The sequence below is a fragment of the Cheilinus undulatus genome, linkage group 13, assembly GCF_018320785.1.
Source record: "Cheilinus undulatus linkage group 13, ASM1832078v1, whole genome shotgun sequence".
NCBI classification, from domain to species: domain Eukaryota; kingdom Metazoa; phylum Chordata; class Actinopteri; order Labriformes; family Labridae; genus Cheilinus; species Cheilinus undulatus.
The window spans coordinates 37137304-37163650 of record NC_054877.1 but is presented as its reverse complement, the minus strand read 5'-3'; the positions used below and the strand labels follow the sequence as shown (position 1 = coordinate 37163650).

The following is a 26347-nucleotide window of genomic DNA, read 5'->3' as shown; positions in this document are numbered from 1 at the left end:
TACAAGATATAAAAGAAGCACAGGGTGAAATAAAATACATAAGAAGAGTAATAAACTAAGGGATGAGAATAAATGTGTTTTAGTTATTTGTTTTGAAAACTTGTCTTTATTTTTGGTGCTTAAAATCTGAATGCTGCGTTCTGTCTCCTTTGAAACTATAGTAAATTGTCATGTTTTTGAAAGACAATAGACATGCAACTCGATTAGAAACACTCACCTCCTTTTGGTTTACCACAAAAACGACTTCTCTTTTCAGTGAGTGTGTGCAAAGTCACGTGAGCTTGTAGTTTCTGTAACTGTGAACCCAGAGGTCTCAGCATTTACATGCACTTTATGACACTCCTGTGATTGACACAGATAAAAAAGGTAAGATATCTGACAAATTTGATGTATTTCAAGATTTTATGAATGATATGTGTAAATTAACAATTGCTGGTCACTTTATTAAGTATACCTGCTCAACTGCTTTTCATGCAGCAGTTTAATGAGTGAATAACTACTGCATTTAGGCATGTAGACATGGTCATGGTGGTCTGAATTTAAACAGAGCATTGGGATGGGAAAAAAAGGAGATTTGTGTGATTTTGAATGTGCCATTTTTGTTGCTGGTCTGGACTATTCAAATGTCGCAGCAGAAATCAAGACTCATCAGACCAGGCAATGTTTCACCAGTTTTCTATTTTCTAATTTTGGTGAGCCTGTGGTAAATTGTAGCCTTAGCGTCCTGTTCTTAGTGGCAGAAAGTGTGGTCCTCTGCTGCTGTAGCTCATCTGCTTCAAGGTTCAACATGTTGTATGTTCATAGATGGTTGTAATGAGAGGCTACTTAAGTCACATTTGCTTGAACCAGCTTTCTCATTCTTCTCTGTCCTCTGCTATCAGCAAGGCTTTTTTTTGCCCCCCTTCCGTACATGTGGACCTTTTTACTGCCATCCTTCCTTTGCATTGGTTCGGCCTGTGAGCTGTACACATCATCAAAAATTAGTCAGTCGCAGTCAGTCACAGGTCATGGGTCCTCTAAGCACAGAGCTAATTGATGATTAGATATTTGCGTTAAAGAACAGTTGACCAGGTGTACCTAATAAAGTGACCAGTGAGTGTATATACCTATTCGGCGTTCTTTAAGTCCCATGAGGAGTTAAATTCTTGAGCAGCCACATCAGCTTTGTTTCGGACAAACACATGTCCTCTCTCAGCAGCCAATGGACGGGTGTGCAACTAATTAGAAAACAGTAAAAGCTCCCGACCACAACAGAAGAGACAACATGTTGGTGTGCTGTCAGCAGGCACTGCTTTCTGATTCCCTTCATGCATATAAGTCTTAATAAATCGCTTTCTGTGCTCAGGCTTTGGCGCTGCCCGTCTGTGTGAGTCTCTTTCCGTCTGCTGGCAGCTCCTCTCCTCGCTCTGTTGATGCTCGAGACCACAGAGGGAGACAGCAGCGACAGTTTGACATGCCCGATGAGAGCATGGAATCCACAAACTTTTGTGGTTTTCTGATTTCATGAGCCCATGCAAATACACTGACAAGCACATGCAATTAAAGAGAGATGTGCGTGTTTAGGTTGTGTTTTCTATGGGAGAAAGAATTTGCAGAAATGGAAGTAGGGTTTGACTTTCACACATGTGGGGCATAAGCTCTGAGAGGCTTTTAAAGGTGAAGTTCACTTTCTTGAACCAAAACTTTCACTCTCATATGGAAACAATACTTAATCCACTCTGAGCCTCTTTACTGTTCCTCTTCTCCCTCATTAGAGTTTAATAGATGCTCTGTTTACTGTGTAGCGTAAACACAGAATGAGACCCAACAGCTCAGGCAGAACTGTGTACTGTATGTTTGTGTATATGCACATTAGACTGCATGTGTGTATATAAATAAATATATAGCTGATGCAGAGAGCAGATCAGAGACTCTACATTTATTAACATCTCAAATAGACTAATGAATTTGTGTAAACAGGATATAAAAAGCACCATAGACACCCTCTTCCACTTAACTGGGGTCGTGCCACGGTGGTTCTAGATCTGACCCAGGATCTCTCCCAGGATCAGATACCATCGGTTAGGGTCAGAACAAAGATCAACTCAGTTTCCTCTTCACCACAATGGTCTTGTACAGTGTCTGCTGATTCTGCATCCCTCTGCCTGTCAATCTCACAGTCCATACCTTCACTCATGAAGAAGATCCCAAGATACTTGAACTCCTTCACTAGGGGTAGAGATTCAACCCTTACCTGGAGGGAGCAATCCACTGTTTACCCACAGAGACTTGGAAGCGTTGACCCTCATTCCAGCCACACTTCACTTCGAAGCAAACTGCCAGATTTCCTGCTGGCATCAAACAAAATGTGCAAACAGTTAAATGATGTTTGTGTTGCATTTTCAGATAGAATAAATGTGCAAAAGCATTGTTTGTACAAAAGAAAAGTTGATGACATGTCTGACCTAGTAAAGAAAAAAAATTGTAGAAAAATGAAATATTAAGGCAGTTACAGTCATATTTTTCATGCACACAGTGGCAAAACACAGAAGGTTATCAACATTTCCGCATGTTGTTTTGGCTGTACAGCTTGCAGCTTTAATATTTTTGTTTTCTATCACAGCTCTCATGGAGTTGTTTTATCCACAGCAGATGCTGTTTTCAGCCAACACGCCAAGCAGCAAACCAAACACGGCTATTATGAGATTGATAAAGGTACATTTCCGCCAAGCCGTCTGGTTCAAGAACATTTTGTATGGTTTGGTACAGTTAACCCCATTTCAGTCAGGAACACTCTTGTCATACATTTTACTATTTTTTTGCAAAATGGATATACAGTTTTATTTGGCAGAGAAGCCTCTGCTAAAAGATACTCCCAGCGGCTCTACTTTGAGGTCCTTCCAGATGTCTGCGCTCCTCACCCTATCTCTAAGGCTGAGCCTAGACACCCTTGAACCTGAGATCTCATTCTTTCTGTCATTACCCAGAGTTCAGGATAGGGTTGTTCCGATACCAGTATCGGAAATACATCCATACAAATACAACTGTTTATCAAAAGTTAAATAACTTTTGAACCATAAATCATTGCTTCTTTCTTGTTTTTCCTCTTGAAGCTAGCCATTGTGCTTTCCCATTGATGCTATTGATGCATTTGAATCCTTTGCAGAAGCATTTACAGCGAGCTTGGAGCTCACGTGACTTTTGCTGACTTTAATTATGAGATCCACACCAGCAAACGTGACATGGAACATCTTTTAATCCATTTAATAGAATTAGGATTGTTTATTACTGTTAGCTTGAATGCTAATGCGAAAGTTAACTGCAATATTGTGTACTCTTTGTGAGGGTCTGTCAGCCAGTTGCAGGCTCTTCTATAATCACATCATGTTTCCCAGATAGAGCCCGATATAGAGAGAGATAGGGAGAGCCTGTGAGGCAGTGAGTATTACTGTTATTTTAATATTTAGGAGTAAAAAACTCAATAACCAGCAGAAAAACCCCTTTAGGGTCATAGAGATGCTGTACATTATGATTCTATTGGTTGAGTCAAATATAGGTCTAAAATAATTTGGTAGTCTGCAGTTAGTCCAGAAAGTTCACGCTGGTATCTGATCAGTACTTGGTATCAGCTGATACCCAACACCTTGGTATGGGAATCGTATTGGGAAGGAAAAAATGGTTTCAGGACCATGAGGGTTGGGAGGTAGATTTACCAGGAAATTGAAAGCTTTGCCTTTCAGCTCAGCTCCCTCTTCACCACAACGGTACAGCACAGCACCTGCAGAACTGCTGATGCTGCATCAATCCACTTGTCAGTCTCATGGCCCATTTTACCCTCACAGTGGTCAAGACCCCGAGATACTTGAACTCCTTCACTTGGGGCAAAGACTCAATCCACCATTTTCTGGCAGAGGACCATATAAAAATAAAACAATTTTATGTATTCAGGTAATTAAACACAAATTTAGATAGGCCTACTTATTAAGATTATGTTCCATTTTGAGAAGATTGTTCTGCTAAATGCTACAATGCTAAATATTACACACTGTACCTTTAAACAACACCTTTTTTTTTTAATGATGAGACTGACAATGAATAAAACAAAGAAATTATTTAAAAATATGTAAGGGTTATGTTACAGAAATAGTATAACTCAGTTTAATTTACTTAAAAACATTGGCTCAAATAACATAACTACTTGAATCTCTACGGAATTGTGGAATTGAGCTACAAGCAAGTTACTGCATCTTCTCTAACTAGCTTACACATGTGGCATGAGTTTAGTGAAGAGGGAATTTGACCACAGTGGTAACCACTCGTGCTAATTTATCAATAGAAGAATCTTAGATGTTTAATGTGTGACTTTCAGAGTACATATCCAAAAATGTCACACTAAGCACCAGTCTGTTAAAGCAAAACTAACCACACTACTTCCTCCTCTTTCCCAGTGTTCAAACCAAGTGCAGCTGTTTTTGGACTGAACTCCATTCTCGTATGCAGCCCAAAGCTAATTTCTTTCTTATTTCTTTGAAGCATTTCAGACCAAACAAATTCTTTTCTTCACTTTATGGAGGTCCCTTGGTTCCTTCGAAATGTACTCTGGCGTCAAGACTCAGAAAGCATCCCATTGGAGCCGTCTCGCTTACTTCACATGGTGGCAAGGCTAACATTCAGAGATCAAGTGGAAAATAAACCAAACCAAAGAGAATAACTAAAACAACCCTAAGAAACAGTTTTTAGTCAACTAGTGTTACATAAACAAGCCAAAGGAGGCACCTTCCCATCACCGTAAACACAGAGCTGAGATCAACAAACCCAGAGGGAGTGTGACCTACCTCTTCTAGTGATGTACTACCTTGTCCCGCTCTTCAGACTTTGCTCAAAAGTCCACTCTGACTCAATTATGGAGATTAAAGGTCAAGATCAATGGGCCTCTTGTTCGAATGGAACAAGATTTCCTCCAACCATACAACTCAAAAAACACACCAGGCCGTCTTCTTAAACCCTCCACAGTACTTTCATTGTCCAGCAATTGCACAGCTCATGGACGCAGAAAGTGCTGTGAAAAAGTATAAGCCAGCTTCCTGATTTTATTTTATTTTATTTTTTTGCATATTTGCCCCACATATATGTGTCAGATCATCAAACAAATTTTAATATCCGATACAGATAACCTGAGTAAATACAAAAAGTAGTTTTTAAGTGATGATTTCATTTGTTAAGGGATAAAGCCATCCAAACCATCCTGGCCCTATGGGAAAACGTCATCACCCCCTAAAAAATAGCTGGTTGTGCCACCCTTGGCAGCAACAACTGCAAGCAAGGGTTTGTGATAAATGGCAATAAGTATCACATCGCTGCGGAGGAGTTTTGGCCCACTCGTTCATGTTTTTGGGATCATCAAGTGAGCTTGAGGTCAAAAACATTCTCCTTCAGGATTTTCTGGTACAGAGCTGAATTTATGGTTCTGTGATCACTTACAGCAAGTGGTCCTGGTCCTGAAGCAGCAAGGCAGCCCCAGATCATCCCACTACCACCACCATGTTTGACTGCTGGAATGATGTTCTTTTTATAAAATGCTCTATTAGATTTATGGCAGATGTAACGGAAGGCACACCTTCAAATGAGTCCAACTTTTGTCTCACCAGTTCACAGAATATTTCCCCAAAAGTCTCAGGAGTCATCTAGATGTTTCTTGGCAAATGAGAGATGAGCCTTTGTGGGAGGTTTTTTTGGTCAGCAGTGGTTTTGGCCTTGGAAATCTCCCATGAATGTCATTTGTGCCCAACCTCTTAAGATCTTTAGATGTTGTTCTGGGTTCTTTTGTGACCTCCTGGATGAGTCATTAATGCACTCTTGGAGTAATTTTTGATAGGCAGGTCACTCCTGGAAAGTTTCACCACTGTTTCAAGTTTTCTTCGTTTGTGGATAATGGCTCTCAGTGGTTCACTGGTGTCCTGAGGCCTTGGAAATGGCTTTGCAACCTTTCCAGACTGATAGATGTCAACAACTTTGTTTCTAATCTGTTATTCTCATTTGAAAGGCTCTATTTAAGGTAATTTTTGATTTACAGGCCTGGGTGTAGCTGATGAAACTGAACCTAGCATCCCAAAAAAGCGTGGTTAATCACAGTTTATTCATAATCTAACAAGGGGAGCTATTACTTTATCACATAGGGCCAGGTTAGTTTGGATGGCCTTTTCCTTTAATAAATGAAATCTTTTTTTTTAACTGAATTTTTACTGCACTGTATAACTGTCAGGCAATAGATCTAGTTTAGTATGGTGTTTTTAGTTTTGACATTTGTGTCATGAAGTGTTTTGCTTGTTGTGGGAAACTTGCAGCGTATCCATGCAGCTCTGCATCCCACAACAGATGATCTCCTAGAAATCCTCTGATCATATATGATGTGATACACTCACATGCAGAAAAGATGAAGCACAATGTAAAAAAGTTGTTGACTTCAACTCTTACCACTAATACCACTTTTAAGTTAATAATGTCCTCTGTTTGTCCTGTTTCTGGCTTCACCATAAATTCATAAGCATTGTTATTGATAACTGTTCATGGCAACAGTCCGTACTAGTTGGCAACACACTGACAGCCCATTCTTCTGTTCGCTTTTTAAGCCACTCCACATGCAAGTTGTATTTTTGACCCTAAAGCTGGCAAAATGCCGCCTCCATATGGAGGCTGAGTTTCACAAAGTTTTTCCTGATGAAAATCTTTGATCTCAGTGGTGCTCTTCTCTCAGAAAGTATCAGTTACCACTGCAAGGAATGAAAAGTGCTTTGGCTTGAGCTCTAACCCTGAATTTAAAGATTATTTAGTGGCTTAAGATCATGTTACCATGAGAGGACTTCTCAAATTGCGTTACATGCATTTTTAGGTCACACATCTGTAGTGAGAAGTCTTTATATTCAGATGATTCAAAGAAAAAACACATTTCTTTAATTCATATAATTCTCAAGCAAATAAGACCATGGTAAATCAAATGCAGCGCATGTAAAAGTATTTCAGTGTGTTGTGTAAATATGATTCTGTTTACCACAGACGATTTTTTGTTGTTTCCCTGGATGAAGATGAAAACAGCTTATTGACTTCACAGCCAGAGCAACATGGTACCTATTCGAACATGTCACAGTCTGCATTTTGACACTGCAGAGTCATGGCAATAACTCTGTCCTGTGTTTGTGACTCCTGACATATTTAGAAATAGAGATCGAATTTCTGTTTTTCCCCTGTACGCTGATCGAGCTCTCTTTGTTTACTGATTATGAGTTTCTGCAGCTCTGGCAAACATTTCCTAACTGCGTATGTGCGTGCATGTGTGCGATTGTTCAAGTGTGTTCAAGCGTGTGTTGTGGCTTCGCACCACAAAAATGTCCATTGTTATAAAAGAGGTGGTTAAATCCTGATTTTGGCCTGTTTTTAAACTCTTCTGCTTGCTTCATGACTGTCTGTGGAAACTGATTTTAAAGTGAACTGAAATGATGAATGTTTTCTGTTCCTAATGCTATTTCTGTAGCGTCCTATGATCCAGTTTCATTGTGTTTAATCTGTGTCTACTTTCTAAAATGTAAAGTTTGTTTGTTCTAAATTCTGCAGATGGACGACATCGACGCAATGTTCAGTCACCTGCTAGGAGAGATGGATCATCTCTCTCAGGTGAGTTGTGCAGCAGTGCTTTTAAATAAATGCTAACTATAGCATTTTTAGGTGGTAAAAGTGATGATGCTAACCAGCTGTGTAATATACCAGACACAGCAAAGCACTCTATCCCATTAGCATGCTGACATGTGCCTAAAGGCAATGTTAGCAGTTATATTGACCCTATTCACCATTAAAGGTTAGCATGTTAGCAAGCTAACTGCTGGGCCCTTTTGTTGTCTGGAGATTTCGAGGTGAATTGGATGATGGGCCATGGAGTCGGAAGCAGTCGATGACTCAGAGAATTCGGAGTGCGAATTTGAAAATGGAGATATACGGGGATACACAATCAAAGTAAAGGAAGAACAGTCTTTCAAGTAATGGAAGTCAAGTAATGACGATAGAGGAATCCTTGTTGGAATATCAGCAATGACGTGAACAGACGGTATCTTTAAAGACCCACATGAGGTTGGAAAGTTTATAGAAGACAAGCTAGGTTAGGTACAATGAGTTCAAATCACGAGAGGAGGACCTATCATCGTCAAATGCCTCTCAAAATGTCAAAGAGACAGAGCACTGAAAATCAAAACATTGAAACACGGCTACCGCATTGTTGATTATTTTCCTCTTGGAAAACAGGGAACGAAGAAAGGAGTTGTAGGTGGAGTGCCACTGTTAGTGAAGGCTGACTCTTTTCTTGAAGTGTAAGGAGTGTGTGAGGCCGGGAGAATGAGTAGAACTCCCGAAGGGGAGGAGGACACAAAATCAGTGTGTCTGACTTTTGAGGGAGAGTTGCCTTGATTATGTTTGCTATAGAGTCAGACCGTTCGAGAAAGCTCCCCGAAGATGTTTCTGCTGTCAAGAGCAGTGTTGGGGGTAACGCGTTACAAAGTAATCCGTTAGAGTACTTTTTGGAGTAACGAGTAACGTAATGCATTAGTTTTACAATCAAGCAATCTCGTTATTAGTTACATTTTCACAAAAGTAATCCGTTACTGAAAGAAAAATACCAAATTTCCTCTTTCTTCCATGGCTTCAAAAAGAGAGAAAGAAAAAAGAAGAAAAGGACAACCAAAAGGAGCAAAAATTAAGATTTACCTGTATAGCTCCCTTCTGTGGTATTATAATCATAACTTTATGATTCCAAGCTTTTACATGAACACATTCCTTAAACTGAAGACCCTTTATTACCCACAGAAAGCTTTCCTCTGCAAAAATTATAAAAATGTTAATACTTTACAGACATAAGTTTGAAGCAAAGTACTGACAGTATTAGTTCATATTGTATCATATATGCCATTCATCTATTCTGGACTTCATAGACTTCATGGACTTTGCGGATAAGTCAGCTAAACAGACTCCTCTACGTTCGTTCATGATTCTTTTTATTAACATGACTCAGAAACAAGGATCACTGTATGCCATATTGGATTAGTGAGATCATCTGAAGTTGTCCAATCTCTGCCATCTTCGGCTGCATTCTTTCTCAAAACACGACCAGATGAGCCGAGAATCTCTGAGTCTTCTTGAATGTAAAATCTTTTGAAGTAGGAGCAGGTTACACAAGGTGATCCAGACAAATCGCTCTCCCTTTAACCTCACTAATCTCAACGTCATCTTATTACAAACGTCAGCGTTTGTTTTTAACCGAGCATCTACAGAGAAATGTGGGGCGACACTGAGATATGATGTCATTGAATATGGATCTGACCTCAGGCGAGTGAAGCAGATTTCCTTAAACCCACATAAGCTGCTCATCATATGACAGCAGGGCGCCAAGAAAAACACTACACATTTCCAACTGATGCAACCCTCAGCCTAAGGCGAAATTCATTATCCTCTATTTCAAATCCCTCATTTAGGTTAAATGAGAGCAGCCTTGAAAGTGGGATCAATCTGAAACATTACATCAGACATCGCAGATAAAAAAAAGAGCTCTATATGTCACTTTGGCGTGCGTCCCTTTGGAGCGCCATCACAGTGACAAACCCCCTCCACACACTGTTAGCAGCAGGAGAAGCATTTTGATTAAAGCAAGAGGCTGAGCAACAAAAGGATTAAAATTAATTCCACTTATTTCTCTGATTGGGCCCATTCTTTGTTTTGCTGCCTCAGAGCTAGAACATAAAATTTGACTTTTTCCCATAAAGTGCTCGGAGGTGTTCTTTAAGCAGCAGCTCCAGCATGACGACATGTGTTTTCAGCACAGGCGTCACGGTCGAGCTGCACACTGGCAGGCATCATTTTGTGCACAGGCTGGCTTTGTGCCCGCTGTGTTTATAGAATATGATTGGCTCTGCAGAGACATGTGTTAATGATTAAAATGTTCCTGCTTGGAAATCAGCCCTTTTCTTTATGATAACCATTCTTTAGCGGATGTACAGCTTCTAGAGGTTGTAACATCACAGGTCTGACAAATTAGTGTTTCTTTACCAACTGACATATGATTTATTGTCAGTGCATACCGTAAACAGACTGTAATGTGTTCTCCATTACTGGTACTTGTAAACACAGCCTGATAAAAAGCAGCGAAACAATGTCATAAATAACAGGCTCCCGTTACATAACTGAGCAGAAGGTCAAGGAGACATATACTCTGATTTTTAGGCTGCTCTTTAAAGTTACTGTTATATGAAACTGTAAGTAGTTGCTTCTGGAAAAGGGATGACTTCCACGCAAAATTTTGGGTACCAGCAATTTTGTCCATACGTGTAAATCTCTTCTCTTCCCCGTTCTGATGCTCAGTTTGACTTCAGTACATTGTATATGTACATTGGTTGCTGCCATGTAATTGGCTGATTAGATAACTGCTGTAAAGAGCAGTTGAACAGGTGTACCTAATAAAGTGATCAGTCATTGTATATTCTACTGTTCTTTACATGTTGTGAGTTGTTTTTTGATCATCCCTCATATTTGTTGCAGAGTTTATCAGAGTCAGCAGAAGCTATTCCTGCCTCACAGAGACGGAGCACCTTCTCCATCTCCTTCACAGATCTAAACGGTGAGTGCTCAGTGAGATCGTGATGCTCTCAGCCATGAAGAACTGCAGATAAAACCTCAATCAAGCGAGAGTCACACTGCCCTGACAGTGAGTGTGATGTAGAAGGATGCGGGAGAGATATGAGGCAGTCCTTTCAGAGATAAGACTTCTGTTTGGTGATGGGGAGTGAATGTTTTTTCTTGTGCCAGAGGGTCGAGACAACCTCAGAAAAAAAAAGGTGGGAAGAGGAGGCGATTGCCTCTCAGCTTTGGAAATGAAAGATGAGAAAGATATTTGTTGAGTTGAGTAGAAACCCAATGCTACTAAGCATGGAAATTTGATGTTGTTCTTTTTCAGATTTTTTTTTTTTAAGGAAAAAAATGAAACTGAGTCCCAAACTCAAGTATTTTCTTACTTTCACAACAGTGAGTGAGAAACCAATGCGGTAACAATTTCTATGCCCCCTTTCTATAATGAATTATAATATATTATAAGTATACTTGTAACTATGGTTACATTATAAGCACTCATGACTATTTATAAAGCCTTGTAATAGTAATCATAACATATCATAACTCCAGTGTCTATAATGACTTTATAATATCTTACAGTTTATGTACTTATAAGTCATTATGGACACTGGAATTATAATTACAATTATAAGGCGTTATAGATAGACGTGAATGCTTATAGCTATGTATTATACAGCATTATAGGTGCGTTTTAAAACATTTTAAGTATACTTATAATATGTTAAAATGCATTATGGGGGGGGCATAGAAAGTGTTACCATGCAGGCTGTCCTCTGATTAATCACAAGTAATAATGTTATTACATAACAATACATAACAATACATAAGCATTGCTGCATTTAATTACAGTGCAACCGATGCAATGTATAAAAGACTTCTAGCCATGGCTAATTTGCAGTTCTTGTCCCTGGAGTTTGTGTTGAAGGTATAGTATGTAAAATTGGGAGTATTAGTGATATCCAACAGTCAGATTCTACTTGGTCTCTTTTGTGGTACTGTAGAAAAATGCAAGCTGCAAAAATCCAAAATGGCAGAGTCCACTGGGGGGGCCTCCCTATGTATGAAAGACTTTTTCGAAGTCATTGAAAAAATTTCATATTCAGCTAAACGCTATTAAACAGGCATAAGAAGATTGTCTTTCATTTTAACCAAGTTTGTCCCTTTTAATGCCACTAGGCAAAATATTATGCACTTTACCTTTGAAGAAATAATTCACAAAAACAATTTGAAACATATTTTCTTTTTTGATGAGAGTTTGATTAAGATTGGTGCAAGCTCATGAACAGCTAGTCTGGGTCTTAGACTGAAGATGCAAAATAAGTAGTTCAAATAATTTAACCTGTAAATCTGTATAATTTAAAATACTTTTTGTTCAATTATGGGCAAGGCAAGGCAAATTTATTTGTATAGCACATTTCAGCAACAAGGCAATTCATTATAGATGTTTGTGCTGTCTCAAACTAAGCACAGCTGACTTCCTGTTTGGATACAGACCTGATTTTATTTTGAAAGAAAATTAAGAACTTTGGGATCGATCAAAGATTATAACATGGACTTAACCACGGTAAAAGGAACTTGTTATGGACTGAAAAGGAAGTAATGGTTAAGGAAAAACTGAAATATTTGAAAACAGAAGAGATTTTAAGGTCATTTTAAACTTTTTGTAGCCAATTCAGTACAAAAATTTTACATATTGGACCTTTAAAAGCCTTCAGTTCCTCACTAGCTGTATTTTGTTAAATCCATTCATCTGGGTTTGAACCAGTGGCATTTACAGGGTAATTTCTCTAACCATCAGGCCACACTTTATCCCTCTACAGAGTCTCTCAATGAGCTGGAGGATCAGGACCTGGATGCTCTGGTGGCTGACCTCAGATTACAGTCGACCACCTCAGAGGTTTTCACAGATCAACAAACCAGCAGCAGAACTGATAAACAAGCTGCAGAGTCACCCATGACTCAGCAATCTGAGCCTGCAGCTGCCCTTCCTGAGCCATCTAACACTGCTGGATCCTCCAGAGGGCAGATGGTAACCATAAAGAAATCCTAATTTGACTGAAGAAATGTACAATATATGACCTCATTATTGTGTGCTTCCAGAGTGAACCCCAGACAAAAGCGGACAAAATAAAACTGGCTCTGGAGAAACTGAAAGAATCCAGTGTAAGACGAATAAACTCAGTCTTGTTTCATGTCTTTCTTCACCAGCAGCTGCACAATTAAAACAAATTCCTTCTTTCCAAGTTGATCGTAAAAGTGCTGATGAGTGACAGCAGCTCAAAGATGCTGATGGTGGACGAAAAACAGGCGGTCAGGGAGGTTCTGGACAAGCTGTTTGAGAAGACACACTGCGACTGCGGCGTGGACTGGAGCCTGTGTGAGACCAACCCTGAACTGCAGATTGGTGAGATAAACACACGCACATATGCTGTACATGTACCCAAATCATATGCAGACTGTCATCTTGTGCTCATGCATCACGTGCACAAACTCCTGAACAGAGGCAGGAGACACTGCTGCACACATGGCCCTGGACTGAACACGTACAGTTTACATGCTTTGAAAGTCTCTCATCATTTCAGAAAGAGGCTTTGAGGACCATGAGAATGTGGTGGAGCCACTGTCTGTGTGGACTCAGGAAAGTGGAAACAAAGTCTATTTTGTGTCCAGGCCTCAGAAGTATGTTATGTTCAAGAACCCTGAGGTATGAAGGTGTTCCTCAATGTTTTTATAAAAGTTTGAATGCGCACCTTAATGTGTCATGACTAAACTAAATCACACTTTTCTCATTCTCAAGTTATTTTATATGTGGAAAAAGAAGACGGCGAGTTTGAGTGGGGTTAACGAGCAAGCCAGACAGCTCTTACTAAAGGTAAATGAATGTATTATGGGGAAATCTAACAGGATGACAGGAAATATGTAGCAAGCTGCTTTATGAAGCTCAGACTTAGTTCACGCAGGACATGAAGGTCATTCACCCAGCCGTGATCAGCAGACAGCCAGCTGATACAAATTATCACCTGATCCAACAGCGAACCACAGCTCTTTCTCTTAACACAGCAGTCCATTTAGATATGGCAGACTTTTCACTAATCACTGCTTGTATTAATGCTGATGCACCATGCTGCTGGCAAAGCTTAACCTCCTCCACCCCAGCTTCCTCCTTTATAGCACAAGGCTTGTTGTACCCTGATATTCAGATTCATGCTACTATGTGGTAAGCGCCTTTGAACTCATTTTATTGTATTCAGTGTGAATTGTCATTAATGTCTCCATTATATGGGAGTTTCCAGCTATGTGCTCCCTGCAAACTCAAGCATGCTTCTTGACTAACCCAGGAAGCAACGATTAAGCAGAGCCTTATCCACCCAGTAAAACTGTACATCCATTTTGCAATAAAATGGTTAAATGAGTGAGTAGAGTGTTCCTGACTGAAGTATCAGTTTGTAAAATGTTAACCATCACATTCATGAGAATATCTCTGGCCCTGGCTATGGCCGACATGGAGGCTCAAAACTGTACATATCTTCAACACATTCTAAATGCAAATTATCAAAATTGTATTTGAACTGCTTCTATTCTGCAATGGGTTTCACAGGATACATGTAATTTCAAACTTAGTGTGAAAGTTTGATTATATCTTCTTATCCTGGACAGGATTCATGTCTCACTTACATTTAAAGTGCTGCACCACTTAAGATACTTTCACACAGCAAAAAACGTGTAGTAAAATTAACATTGTCAGAGTAAACACACAGATACTTTATAGTGTCCATACGAGTTCACACCACAGAGCTCTGATAACTCTTTTTGGAGTTAGTATCTTAAGTGTCATTATTAACTCTTTTTGGAGTTAATTTCACTCCGATGCTATCACGCAACCAGCTAAAGTAGCTTTGTAACTTTGATTGGAACACATGTAAAAATTGTCTGTGCTGTTAATTTCTATATTCTTATGGATAAAATCCACTTTCCATTGATTAGCACCGACCTAGATCGACTAAGTGGACATACGTATGTCCTTGGTCTCCTCTTCTCCTGTTTCAAAAGCAAGTAGAAAGTTTTGATTTCATTCAGAAGCATGTTCTTTCTGTTTGTTTTGTTGCTATTTTTGATCAACTTACCAGTAATACAGTCTCTCTCAAATGATCAACGTGTGATTCATTGAGACTAATTCATTACAAACCCTATGGTTAATTGATTAGATTATCTTTTTTACATCCACTTACAGCACTCTTATTGATATGAGTTGTGCAGAGTTTTCCAAACGCTTATTTTAACTAAAGTTTTAGCTTTCCTTCATTCCTATTCTTTCCTACCAGCTTTCCCCCACATCCCATTCCCCCAACAGACATTTGGGGCGTCATCAGAATAAACATGACTGCAAAGAACTCATTATCCCCATATCCTGGACCTTTTTCTGGGGTGCTTGAGGACCCCTAAAATTTATCTCAACGCCCCTAAAAACATAACAAGTGCATTACTTAACCAGACTTTTAAAATCTGACAGGTATCTGGCAAATGTCTTTTTATTCCCTAACTATTCTAAATTAATAATCAGCAATATGTACAGTTCTGTAAAAAATGTTTGCCCCTTTCCTGAACTCTATTTTTTTGCATGTTTTAAAATGTTTCATATCATCAAACGGATTTTAATATTTGACAAAGATAACCTGAGTAAGTACAAAATGCAGTTTTTAATTATTTATTTATTATAGGGATATTTCAGTATTTTTTAAGTTGGGCTGTCTGAGGTACCTAGCAGTAGAAGTGGCATTTGCCTCCAGTGATTTTAGTGAGGGTTGCTTCTTTAAGAAGGACTCGTCGGTTGTACCAGCCAGGAAGCTAGAATATATAGCGTAACAAATGGGTGCAGTTTCTCCCCTGTATTTGTGAGTTTTTGGTAAAAATGGGCAACAAAACAAATTTGGTACAAATATACGCACTATCAAAACTTTTTGAAGCATTTAATTTTATACTCAGAAAGCCTCTGTGTTTTTATCTCTGTTATGCAATGCAAGAGCACTTTAGCCAAAGCTTGCATTGCAAAATAGTGACAAAAACACAGAGGCTTTCTGGGTAAATAATACAATTATTATTCATTAATAATAACTTGTTATATTTAAAAGCTATTATTATTTTCCCTTCACATGTCTCCTAATGGGTCTATTATTCCAAACCACACATAAACTCTGTGGTTGTGCAGATGACACCTGTTTGTACCTTTTTAACATTAAACATCATTGGCCATGAATTTGTGTAAATAAAGCTTGTAAATAATCAATAATGTGAAATGATCTTTGTCACCTGGCTCTGCAGGAGCATTTTGGAGGTTCTACTCTGATTGTTCCTGACCTAGAGGGCACGCTGTTCCTAAAGGAGGACGGGAAAAAAGTTTGGAAACCTCGCTACTTTGTTCTCAGAGCCTCAGGCCTCTACTACGTACCCAAAGGAAAGACGAAGGTATGCCAGTTCATTTACATTTTTGATCACTTTAGTTGGATAAGAGAATATTTTATTTATGTTGGTTCTTGTTGTTGACCATAGATATGTTAAGCATCCAGTGTTAAAGTGTTTTGTTCTTTCAACAATGTTGGCATCTAACTAATTTCTTTTAAACGACTTCTTGGCACCTACCTGCAGTACCTAAAGGGTCTAGAGGGAAGCCACAGCTCAAGCTTTGGGGAGCATTTCTGCCTGAGTCATGCTCAGGTTGGGGAGCATAGATAGAAAAGATAGCAGATGGAGAATAATTGAGACGACCACTGAGCCATATTTCAAGTTTGAATAGCACATTTTGTAACTGGTCAGCTTTTAATAGACAATAGATAATCTTAGATTTGAACTACATGTTAGCAAAAATAACCTTAGCTTTGTTTTCATGGCTTTTCCATTATAGCTATATCAAATAGAAGTTTTAGCATTTTTTAAGGTAATTCTAATTTTTTTTACCTTCTTAAGTGGCTTAAAACCAATATACAGTAACTTTTAGCTCTTGTCAAAAGTATGGCATTATACAAGACAATCTGGCTGCAGACCCCAGATCTCAGAAACAAAGACTTGTTCTCAGTGAAAACATTTTAACACAGCTTACATATCTTAGCATTAAGCTTATGAAGCTAGTTTAGCTACATAGACTATGAAGTTCAATATATAGCTATTAAAGCTATGCTGATTGCATTGTTATTTATGGTACATAACTACTGTACAGTGCTTAACAAATTTATTAGACCACCACCCAAAGTAAGGTTTATGCCACAGCTGCCCTAAATTAACAGCATTGATAATTACCAAAATCATTTTTAATGTTTCTGCAATGGTAAACACACCAATATGTAGAAGCTCTTTAACCCAAATGATATTTTTAATGCTAAAATACAATTATTATTGTTATCCATGAGTTTTCAAATTTACTGATTTACAAAAAAGTGACAAAATAGTAAAGCACATTAATATTTCTTGATTAATATGTCAAATTATAGTTATTTACTTGCATTCCTGAACAGAAAAATGAGTTTCAGTGGTTGAACGTTATGCTTGATTAATTTCTGACTTCTCAGAGAAACCCAGTGAGCCGGCTCAAATTTTGGTATAAAAAAGGTGTATTCAGTTTGAAATACCTCATTCCTGTTCAAAATGGTAAAACGTGGAGAGCTCACTGAAAATGAAGGAGTCCGCATTAAAGCACTTCATGATGCTGGATGGTGTCTGAGACAGGTGGTCTAATAAATTTGTTAAGCACTGTAGCTAGAGCTAAAGCTAACCAAGCTACATTTTCTATATAAACTCATGTTACCTTTGCTAAAGCTAGATCAATTTTAGAAGTAGCTATGTGAGTAATGGCTCATTTTAGCTTCATTGGCTAAAGCTATTGTAGCCACACTGACTTGTGTCTTAACTAGTAGCGTTAACTATGCAGTTAGTAAAGCTATGTTGGCGTGAGCTAAAGCTAATGTAGCTGTAGTGAGCCACAGTACATGTAATCACTTCTAAATGGGCCCATATATAATTGCATTCCAGATAAACATCAGACCTTTTTGTTAACATTTTCTAAATAAGATTGAATTAAACTTCTGCTTGGAGTTAGGGTAATGGTTGAGGTTAGGGTTAGGATACTGATGTTTAATTAAAAACCTCACCTGCAAAACCGAATTTCAAAATGTTTAATAAAGCCAAGTAACCTGTTAACAGGAAAAAAGGCTTGTTCTCAAAGAAAAAATCAAACGCAGCTAACATATTTCAGCCTAAAGCTTATGGAGCTACTTTAGCTACATAGATTATGTAGCTAAATAAAGCTCATAAAGATACATTAACTATATTAGCTACATAGGTAGCATATCCACGTAGCCAACTTTAAAGCTAAGAAGGCTATGTTGTCTACATTTTTATTAATGTTACATAACTAATGTAGCTAGCAACAAAGTTAAAGAAGCTACATTTTCTATGTTAGATTATGCTACCTTTGATAAAGCTAGACCCATTTTAGAAGTAGTTTTGTGAGTTTTGGCTCAGCTTTACTAGCTAAAGCTGTTGTAGTTACATTGACTTAGGTTTTGTGTAGTAACATTGACTACGCAGGTAGTAAAGCTACGCTCACTTTAGCTAAAGCTAACATAGCTATAGTGAGCCACTGTTTGCGTAAGTACTTCTAAAACGTGTCTTTACAAAATTTCATCCTGGATTAGACATCAGACCTTTTTTCTGTTTTATTTATGTAATGCTGCTCAGACTGTAATGTTTGCTGTGTGGTTATTTCATAAATGTAACTGCAAAGTCCGATTGAAACAGATTTTGTTTATGAATAAAGATGAATTTAAAAAACATTTAATAAACGTTGAACCGGCAAATTACATCCCTTCTGTTCTGGCAGATGCGGTGTCTCACAGTAGTGGTCTGCAAGGTCTGCGAGGTAGCTTCTGAGATATGCTGTCTGCACCCAGACCTTAATAGTTGATTCAGAGTTGACAATACAGAAAAAATTAAGCATAAAATTAATAGAAGACAAGTGTGACACTAAAAAAGACACTAATCCCCATGGCATGTCTATGATAGTTAACATCAGAGTGGCTGAGCTTATAAAAGGCAGAAGGGCAAGAGGAGAGTCAGAAAAATGAAGCTGGAGAGTGTGAATAGAGGCATTGTTGAAGTTTTAAAAAGAAACATGTCCCTCTGTCACTGAGACAAAGGGGGAAAAAACATCAAATGGATGGAGACTGTGTGAGGCAGATGTGCAAATGGCCAACAGAGAGCTGCAGGAATCATCCAAGGCCAAGGACACATGGATGGTCCAGTGGGAGATCTGGAAAGGATAGTTCATTAGACGAGAGGAAGAGAGATGGCCAAAATCCGACAAGGAGCGAGCATAACTGATGTTTAACAGCAGTGTGAAATGAACCCACATGTACCTGCAGTAAACAGGACTTATATCCAAGCCTGTCATATGTGAAAGGAGGAGGGAAAAGAGCTGGGATGGAAAGGTAGAAAACGAAAGAGGAGATAGGAAAAATAAAGTCAGGAAGTCTTGCAGTTATATCAGTTACTTGCTCTCTCTTGCCTTGTGTGATGGCATAAACATTTACTCAAATTCAAATATACCAACCTGCATTTATTCTGATGGAAGCAGAAGCATATGATTACAGTTACTCTTAGAGTAACAAGCTCAAAAATGGTAAAACTTACAAAGAAATAATTCAGCTATCTAATGCCAGGGAGCATTATTGCATCAAAGGGACATCTAAAAGACCTCTAAGGCGAATGATGAAAAAAACATTTGCCATGAAAACTTGGTAAAATGTGATGATTTTTTTTAAGGCCTTACTTTCACTAAATCAATAAGATTGATGTGAAGGAAGAACTTATGATGTCACCAAATATGTTACTAAAAGGGAATTTTTCTTAAAGCGTTTTGTTAGTGGTTGGCTGCCATATTGGATATGCTCAAACTTAGTTTCGGTAAACCTACTAACAGGCCAAATCCTTGAGCTGGCATGGGTCTTAGTCCTCCAGCCTACAGCTATAGGCCTTACAATGAGAAATAACCCTTATCCTTCAAAAAATCAAAACATATGAGATATAAAAATGCTGCAGTGTCCAGTCAATGAGTGATGTCCAATAAGAGAGCATGTCTGTCTGCTATAAGATCTGGAAGCCTGCTCTCATGTATTCTAGCTTGTTGCTAGACCTCTCCTCAATCCTCTATCCTCTGAGCTGTTTCAGATCTTTGGGACAGTCCTGATGGCAGGTCAGAAACTATTTCCAGTTTGGGATTCATAGATAGTGGGCTTTTTGTGCAAAGGTGAAAGAGAATCCATCACAAAGTACTTGATACTGTGTCCATAAGGATGACCTTGACCTTTGACCTACAAAACCAAATCAGTTTATCCCTGGGTCAGGGCACGGGGCCACAGTGATGAATCATTGTGTAAGTTCGCACCTCTGTTACTTATTTTGAATTTAGGAGTCTTTTTGATTCATGACTGAATTTCACTTATTGAAGGAGGAAAGCTGTTTTCGTCTTCACAACAGAAATTGAGGTTTACTTAATTATAACTACACTTTATTGAGTTCAGTTTTTACTTTAAAAGATTCAATTCAGAAAAAGCCAAGTGGTGGGCAGAGTACGTCTGTGTGTCACTTTGGGGCTTGGTCACTTTCACGGCTTGTTGCACATACAAATCTGACTTATGTCCTTATGTATGATAATATACAGATACCGCCCCCTGGTGTTCAACACAAGACTCTGTATTAAGTGGAATATGATGACAACTATCTCTTCCCATTGGATAATCCCAATGATAAATGAAGCCTGGCATTAGTTCATGCAGGACACGGTAGTGATACGTCCAGCTGATGGCCAGCTGATCCTAATGACTATGACTTATTCCTGCTTTCATTAATGCTGATTCACTACGCTGCTGCTGCTTGCAAAGCTGAATCTCCTCCACCCCAGCCTCCTCCTTTATAGCTTAAAGCTTGTTGCCCCTTCATATTCAGATTCCTGCTACAATGGATTAATTATATTTGAACTAATTTTATTGTATTCAGTACACATTGTCGTAAATGTACCAATCCATATGGGGGTTTCTAGCTATGGGCTCCCTGGAAAATCAAAGCACGCTGCTTGACAGACCCAAGGAGCATCTTTGGAGCAGAGCCTTAGTAAAAACCCATTTTTTCAGTTAAATGGTCAGTCATCAGCTGATCATGCTGGGCATATGACTCCAGTAAAAAAAATGTTAAAGCCCTTAACTGCTCAAGTAAAAGTAAAAGTAAGTCATTCAAAGTTTACCCAAAGTACTGACTAACTCCCCAAGGGGCTTGAACAGTGAAATATGATCTTTCCTTCATGTTCAATATCAACAAGAGATTATGAATCTCCTACCATGTTGTGAGTTAATAGGTGATGTATAACCTGAAATAAAATCCAACAGTTGTTTCTGGATGAAATGTGGGATCATTCTCTTGCTGTGTGCTACTGACAGTCATGAGCTGTGAAAATCCAACTACTGGTTATTTTCTTGTTGTTGACTGAAAGCTCCTCATTTTGGCTTTTTGTGTTTATCTTTTTGCTCAGTATTTGATAATTTTTAAAATCTAGTGAAGCATAATACTCCCACCCCCGAAAATACTTCAGTAAAAGTAAAACTAAAAGTACAAAAAAAAAAAAAAAAAAAAAAAAACAGCTACACAATCACAGTAATTGCAGTAAATGTTAGTAGTTACTCTCCACCCCCAGCAGAGGGCGCTCATGTTCAACAAAACAGCAACTCATGGAAACTCTGTAGAATACATAATAAACATCTGCATTAGTAGAAACGGTCAAATTGTGTCAATTAGAAATCTACACAGACAGGCTTTGTCCTGTCCAGTAAACAGTGTGTGTCTTTATCGTGGTTAAATGTGCGACCATGATGTGCTTCTGCTTAGTATCGAATATCAATGAAAGGAATGTAGACATGCTCTGCAGAGAAAATAAAACATTTTCCCTTAGACTAAGTTTGAAGTTTTTTAAAAATGAAATGAAGACAAACAGTCTCACAATGATTTATTTTCTTTGAAGAGTCTCCATTTTAATATCTACCATACAGTCCAACAAGAAAGTTAGATTCATCTACACATGGTGTTAAAACAACAACCAGAGCATCAAGACTAAATCATCTACAGACCAGTTTAGTCAGTTTTAATTTATGTTTCCTCATAAAATATCATCATTCTGCTGTTCTGGATTAAAAATGCTGTTTATTAAATTAACTCTCACATATATCTTCCTTTCATGTAAGCATGTGTTTTATTAACTTTTCCCATCAGACATCTGAGAAATCTGCTGCAGGAGACAGAGCGTAATCTGAGATGTATTATTGAGTCAGTTTTATATTTTATTTTCTTTTTTCCCCCTCTGACAGTCTTCCAGTGATCTCGCCTGCTTTATCCATTTTGAAAAAGTCAACATCTACACAGCTATCAACTACAAACAGAAGTACAGAGCTCCCACTGACTTCTGCTTCGTACTGAAGGTAAGCTCAACACATGTCATGACATCTACACATTTCAGAGAACATTTATGTAATGTGGAACGAATGCTGCAGGTTTCATCCAAGGAATGTTCACCTACTTTTATATTTTTACCCTTTCATGACATTTTTTCCTGCACCAGTTTAAAAAACAAAATGCAGAGCATAAAACAGGCCAATGTGTCTTTAAAGCAAGAGGTACGACACAGTGTTAAATTCGTCGACTAAAACTATTCATCAACAGCCTTTTTTCCATGACAAAAACTAGACTAAGACTAACAAAAATAGATCCGTGATGACTAAAACTGACTAAAATTAAGTTTAGTTTTTGTCAGGCTGACTAAAACCAGACTAAAATGTAATGTAGTTTTCATTGGACACTCAAAGCCCATGATATTTCTCTACTGGTGGTAAACTGTCAAAAAAACAATGCAGCTGTATCTATTCTGTTTTTCAGCCGTAGAAAGCAGGGTACCAGATTTGGTACCAGATTTAGGCAAGAGAATAAATGCTTAGACTAAAAGTAAAGACTAAAATGCAAGAACTTTTATGGACTAGAACTGGACTAAAATGTCTTGAGTTTTTGTCGACTAAATCTAGACTGAAACTGAAAAGGGTAGAAATGACTCAGATGTGACTAAAACTAAAAGATATTTAGTCTAAAGACTAAGACTAAAATTAAAAATAGCTGGCAAAATTAACACTGGTTTGACATCATAATAGAGAAAAATTAACATGTGGCTTAGATATTAGGAAGAGATCAGTGGGACTGGGAGTTTTTTTCTTTCTTAGAAATCTTTTCATAAAATCTATTTTGCTTGTTTGACTATTTTAATACCTAAACTATGGCCTGTGTTATATAAACATGTTTTCACATAAATGGATATTCAGAGAAGTATTAAAAAGAGAAAAAGCAAAAATGACATTGTTTTTAGTAAAGATAAAGAAAGTACTATTAATAGTTAATATATAGACCCTGATGGTGACCACAACATCAACAGGGTCTATAATGACATTGCTGCATCAGTCCCCACTCTTTTTGTAAGCAATCAATATCTCAGATTACTCTGTCCTGCAGACCTCCTAGTATTGTCTAGCCTAGTGGTTCTCAAATAGGGGTACACGCACCCCTGGGGTTAGGTGAGAAAACCCTTGCAAAACCCCTTTAAAATAACTAATAAATAACTACTCAAACTTTCAATAAAATATAAGTGAAAGTTCATAATTTGAGTTTTATATTTAGTGGATATTCAGTCTCATTATCCTAAAAAGAGTCTCCCTCATGGCAGGATGGTGTGAGCCACCCTGTCATGTGTCACATGACATCACCTGTCAATCCCTGTAACTATTTATGTGTGCACAAATCTTTATTTATATTTAAGTTCATTATTTCTCTTTTAAAACAATTTTTAGCTCTAAGTTTTTATTAGTTTTTATTAGCAGTGTTTTGCACACTGATGGGGTTTTAAATGGTGTTATGCCTGTCCAGTCACTGTTTTCACTACATTTGTTTAAATATCCACATTTTAGTGATAAAAAGATTTGCCATGACTTTATTCATTCATTATTAACATTTAGAATGCTCTAAAAAATAAATTTAAAATTTTTTGAAATTTGAAAGTGTTTATCCGTGTAGAGTTTAATATCAGTCAATCAAACAATCAATAAAACTTTATTTATATAGCACCTTTCAAACAAATTCAATTGCAGTTCAATGTGCTTTACAGGATTGTTCAAAAGTGATTGACAAAAAGGTAAAATGGTAAAAAGATTTAGAGACTAATGCACACAGAAAGTAATTCACTAAAATAATTTAAAAAGGAAAGAATGTATAAAACAAGAAACATTAAAATCAGCATAAAAACAATAAAAATGATAATAAAATAATGATAAAATATTTAACATTCCAAATAATTCAAAGCCTATAAAACTGGACATAAAAACATAGATGATCATAACTAGAATTAAATAAAAGCCTAAAAATCCCCAAATGTTCTACGATAAGAAACAGAATAAAACAGAACAATGGTTGTGATAGCATGTATTGTCATAAATTATAAAGTACTACATAAAAGCCAGATGAATAAATGAGTTTTCAGCTTGTGTTTAAAATAATAAGATACACAGATACACAGATTTAAAAACTAATCTTTCTGCTCTAATATGAAGTACTATAAACCTTGAAGGGTAAGCGACCAAGTAATGATGTGTCGTTCACAAAAGATCCTTTTCTATGAAACGGCTCTTTTATGTGAACCCTAGCTGACTCATCCAGGCTTTAAATGGAGGCTTCATGCCTGTGGCTGTTTCTCCATGATTTACTGTAAACCTTTTTTTTGCCTGAATATTTCACTACTTTCAGGACACAAAAAGAGAATGAAGAATGATCCCATACACTTTTTTAACCTATTGCTAATAGCTAACTCAAGCTTGATCTGACTGCATCAAAATGGTTTAACAGCACTGCTGTCATGAAGAGGCCTCCATCCTTAATGTAAAACAAACCCATGCTTAACAGGAGAGAATTTCTTGTTAGTATGAAATAATTTTTCAGATTTGTTTAGATAAATTCAGACCTTTAAAGGATGTTTTTAGCGCACACTCATAAGGTAATAACAATGAAATACAATTTATCCCTTGTTGAATGCAATCTTAGTACAATTAAACACTCAGAGAAGAGGAGCTCTTGGCTTTTAAAGAGACGGACCAAAAAGGACTGTTCTGAGAAAGGCTGTGTAGATCTGGTTCAGACAGGGTAAAACCTCCACTAGTGTGTGAAAGTATTTCAAAAATGTTTTATTCAGACAACAGGAGACGGTGTTTAAAGGTGGGGAAAAGGTGTCATAAGTCACCTTTATATGACTCGATCAACCTACTGTGCACTTTAGACACATCAGATACAAAGATAAAGGTTAAAATAACATTTCTACACAACAGCAGATAGATATCACACTGTGAGGAGTCTAAGTGTTAGAAATGCTATTTACGCTTAGAGCTCCAACACGCTGACAGGAAGTCAGATGTGGGTGACAGGTTTTTATTTACGTGACTTGAATGACCAGCGTTGGACAAACCAACAGCTAGATAAAGTGTTTTAGTTGTCTTTCACTGAAGCTTTTGGTCTAGTGAAAAATCACATATGAGATTTTTTTTTAGAATTTGTTTGTTGGATTTTGATTCATTAAATTAATAAGCAACAGCCACACTCCCAATGAAAAGCAGATTACTGAACCTATTTTGAGTTCCTCCAGTATGTCTCACGGTGCTGAGAGCTGGTGGTTGTAATAACAGCAGGGTATGTGCTGCCCTCTGCTGGCCCTAATGTGTACTATAAATACTCAAACAGCTGTTTGAATGTGAAGAGGCTCAAATGTTTTTTCTACGCCTGAAAGAAATTAGCTCTTCAAAGGGAGTCTTACCTAATCAATTGAATGCTGAAATCAATGCCTTGATTTTTCAGTGATGTCATAGTGATGTCATCAGGGTGATCTCAGCACGAGTTTGGAGACCACATGTTTGGACCCTGATTCACAAACCTAAAGCTGTGAGGTTGTGAAGACATAAAAAGCCTGGTTAAGAAAAAGACACACTCGAGCTGCATTATGGGAAATGTAGGACACAGACATAAGAATCAAACAAGTCACTTCCTGTTTCTAAGGAGCCTATATAAAGTGATTGCAGCCAATGGTGCCTCTGCTAAATACTGACTTGAAGGAGGTGAATATCTATGCAGTCACTTATTTTACATAACATATTTTTATTTAATTGATGTTGCTTTGTAGAAATCTGTTTTCACTTTGGCATAAAACAAGGGCTTTATCAAAAAAGCCAAATTACATTGACCTTGATTGATTTATGAGATTACTAAAAGTGCAAAACATCCAACAGGGTAAATTCTTTTTATAGCCACTGTAACTATTCTTTGTTCTCTCAGTGTAATATAAAATTATCAGAGTCTTCTTTTCCATCACTGCTTTTTCTCTTGGTCTTTTCCCAGCATCCACGCATCCAGAAAGAGTCAGACTACATCAAGTTCCTGTGCTGTGAGGACAAACACAGCCTGCTGCTGTGGGTCAACTCCATCAGGATAGCAAAGGTCATATAGTCAACTGTTAAATATAACCTATTTTCATCTGAGCGGTAAAATTAGTTTTGAATTTGGATGTTGAAAAGTTAAATGTATCTTTTGTCTGTGT

The 26347-nt window shown here is 37.7% G+C and overlaps 1 protein-coding gene across 1 annotated transcript in view; it reads left to right on the top strand.

The window, feature by feature from the left end:
• Nucleotides 1-283: 283 nt before the first annotated feature.
• Nucleotides 284-26347, top strand: part of LOC121520640 (amyloid beta A4 precursor protein-binding family B member 1-interacting protein-like) — a 28343-nt gene continuing 2279 nt past the window's right edge. The window contains exons 1-11 of the mRNA XM_041804195.1: nt 284-366; nt 7588-7647; nt 10552-10630; nt 12462-12670; nt 12742-12804; nt 12886-13045; nt 13224-13345; nt 13439-13513; nt 15961-16104; nt 22044-22154; nt 26149-26247. Of these exons, the coding sequence (XP_041660129.1) occupies nt 7588-7647; nt 10552-10630; nt 12462-12670; nt 12742-12804; nt 12886-13045; nt 13224-13345; nt 13439-13513; nt 15961-16104; nt 22044-22154; nt 26149-26247 (1122 nt within the window). The 5' untranslated portion in view covers nt 284-366. The remainder of the gene's footprint in view (nt 367-7587; nt 7648-10551; nt 10631-12461; nt 12671-12741; nt 12805-12885; nt 13046-13223; nt 13346-13438; nt 13514-15960; nt 16105-22043; nt 22155-26148; nt 26248-26347) is intronic.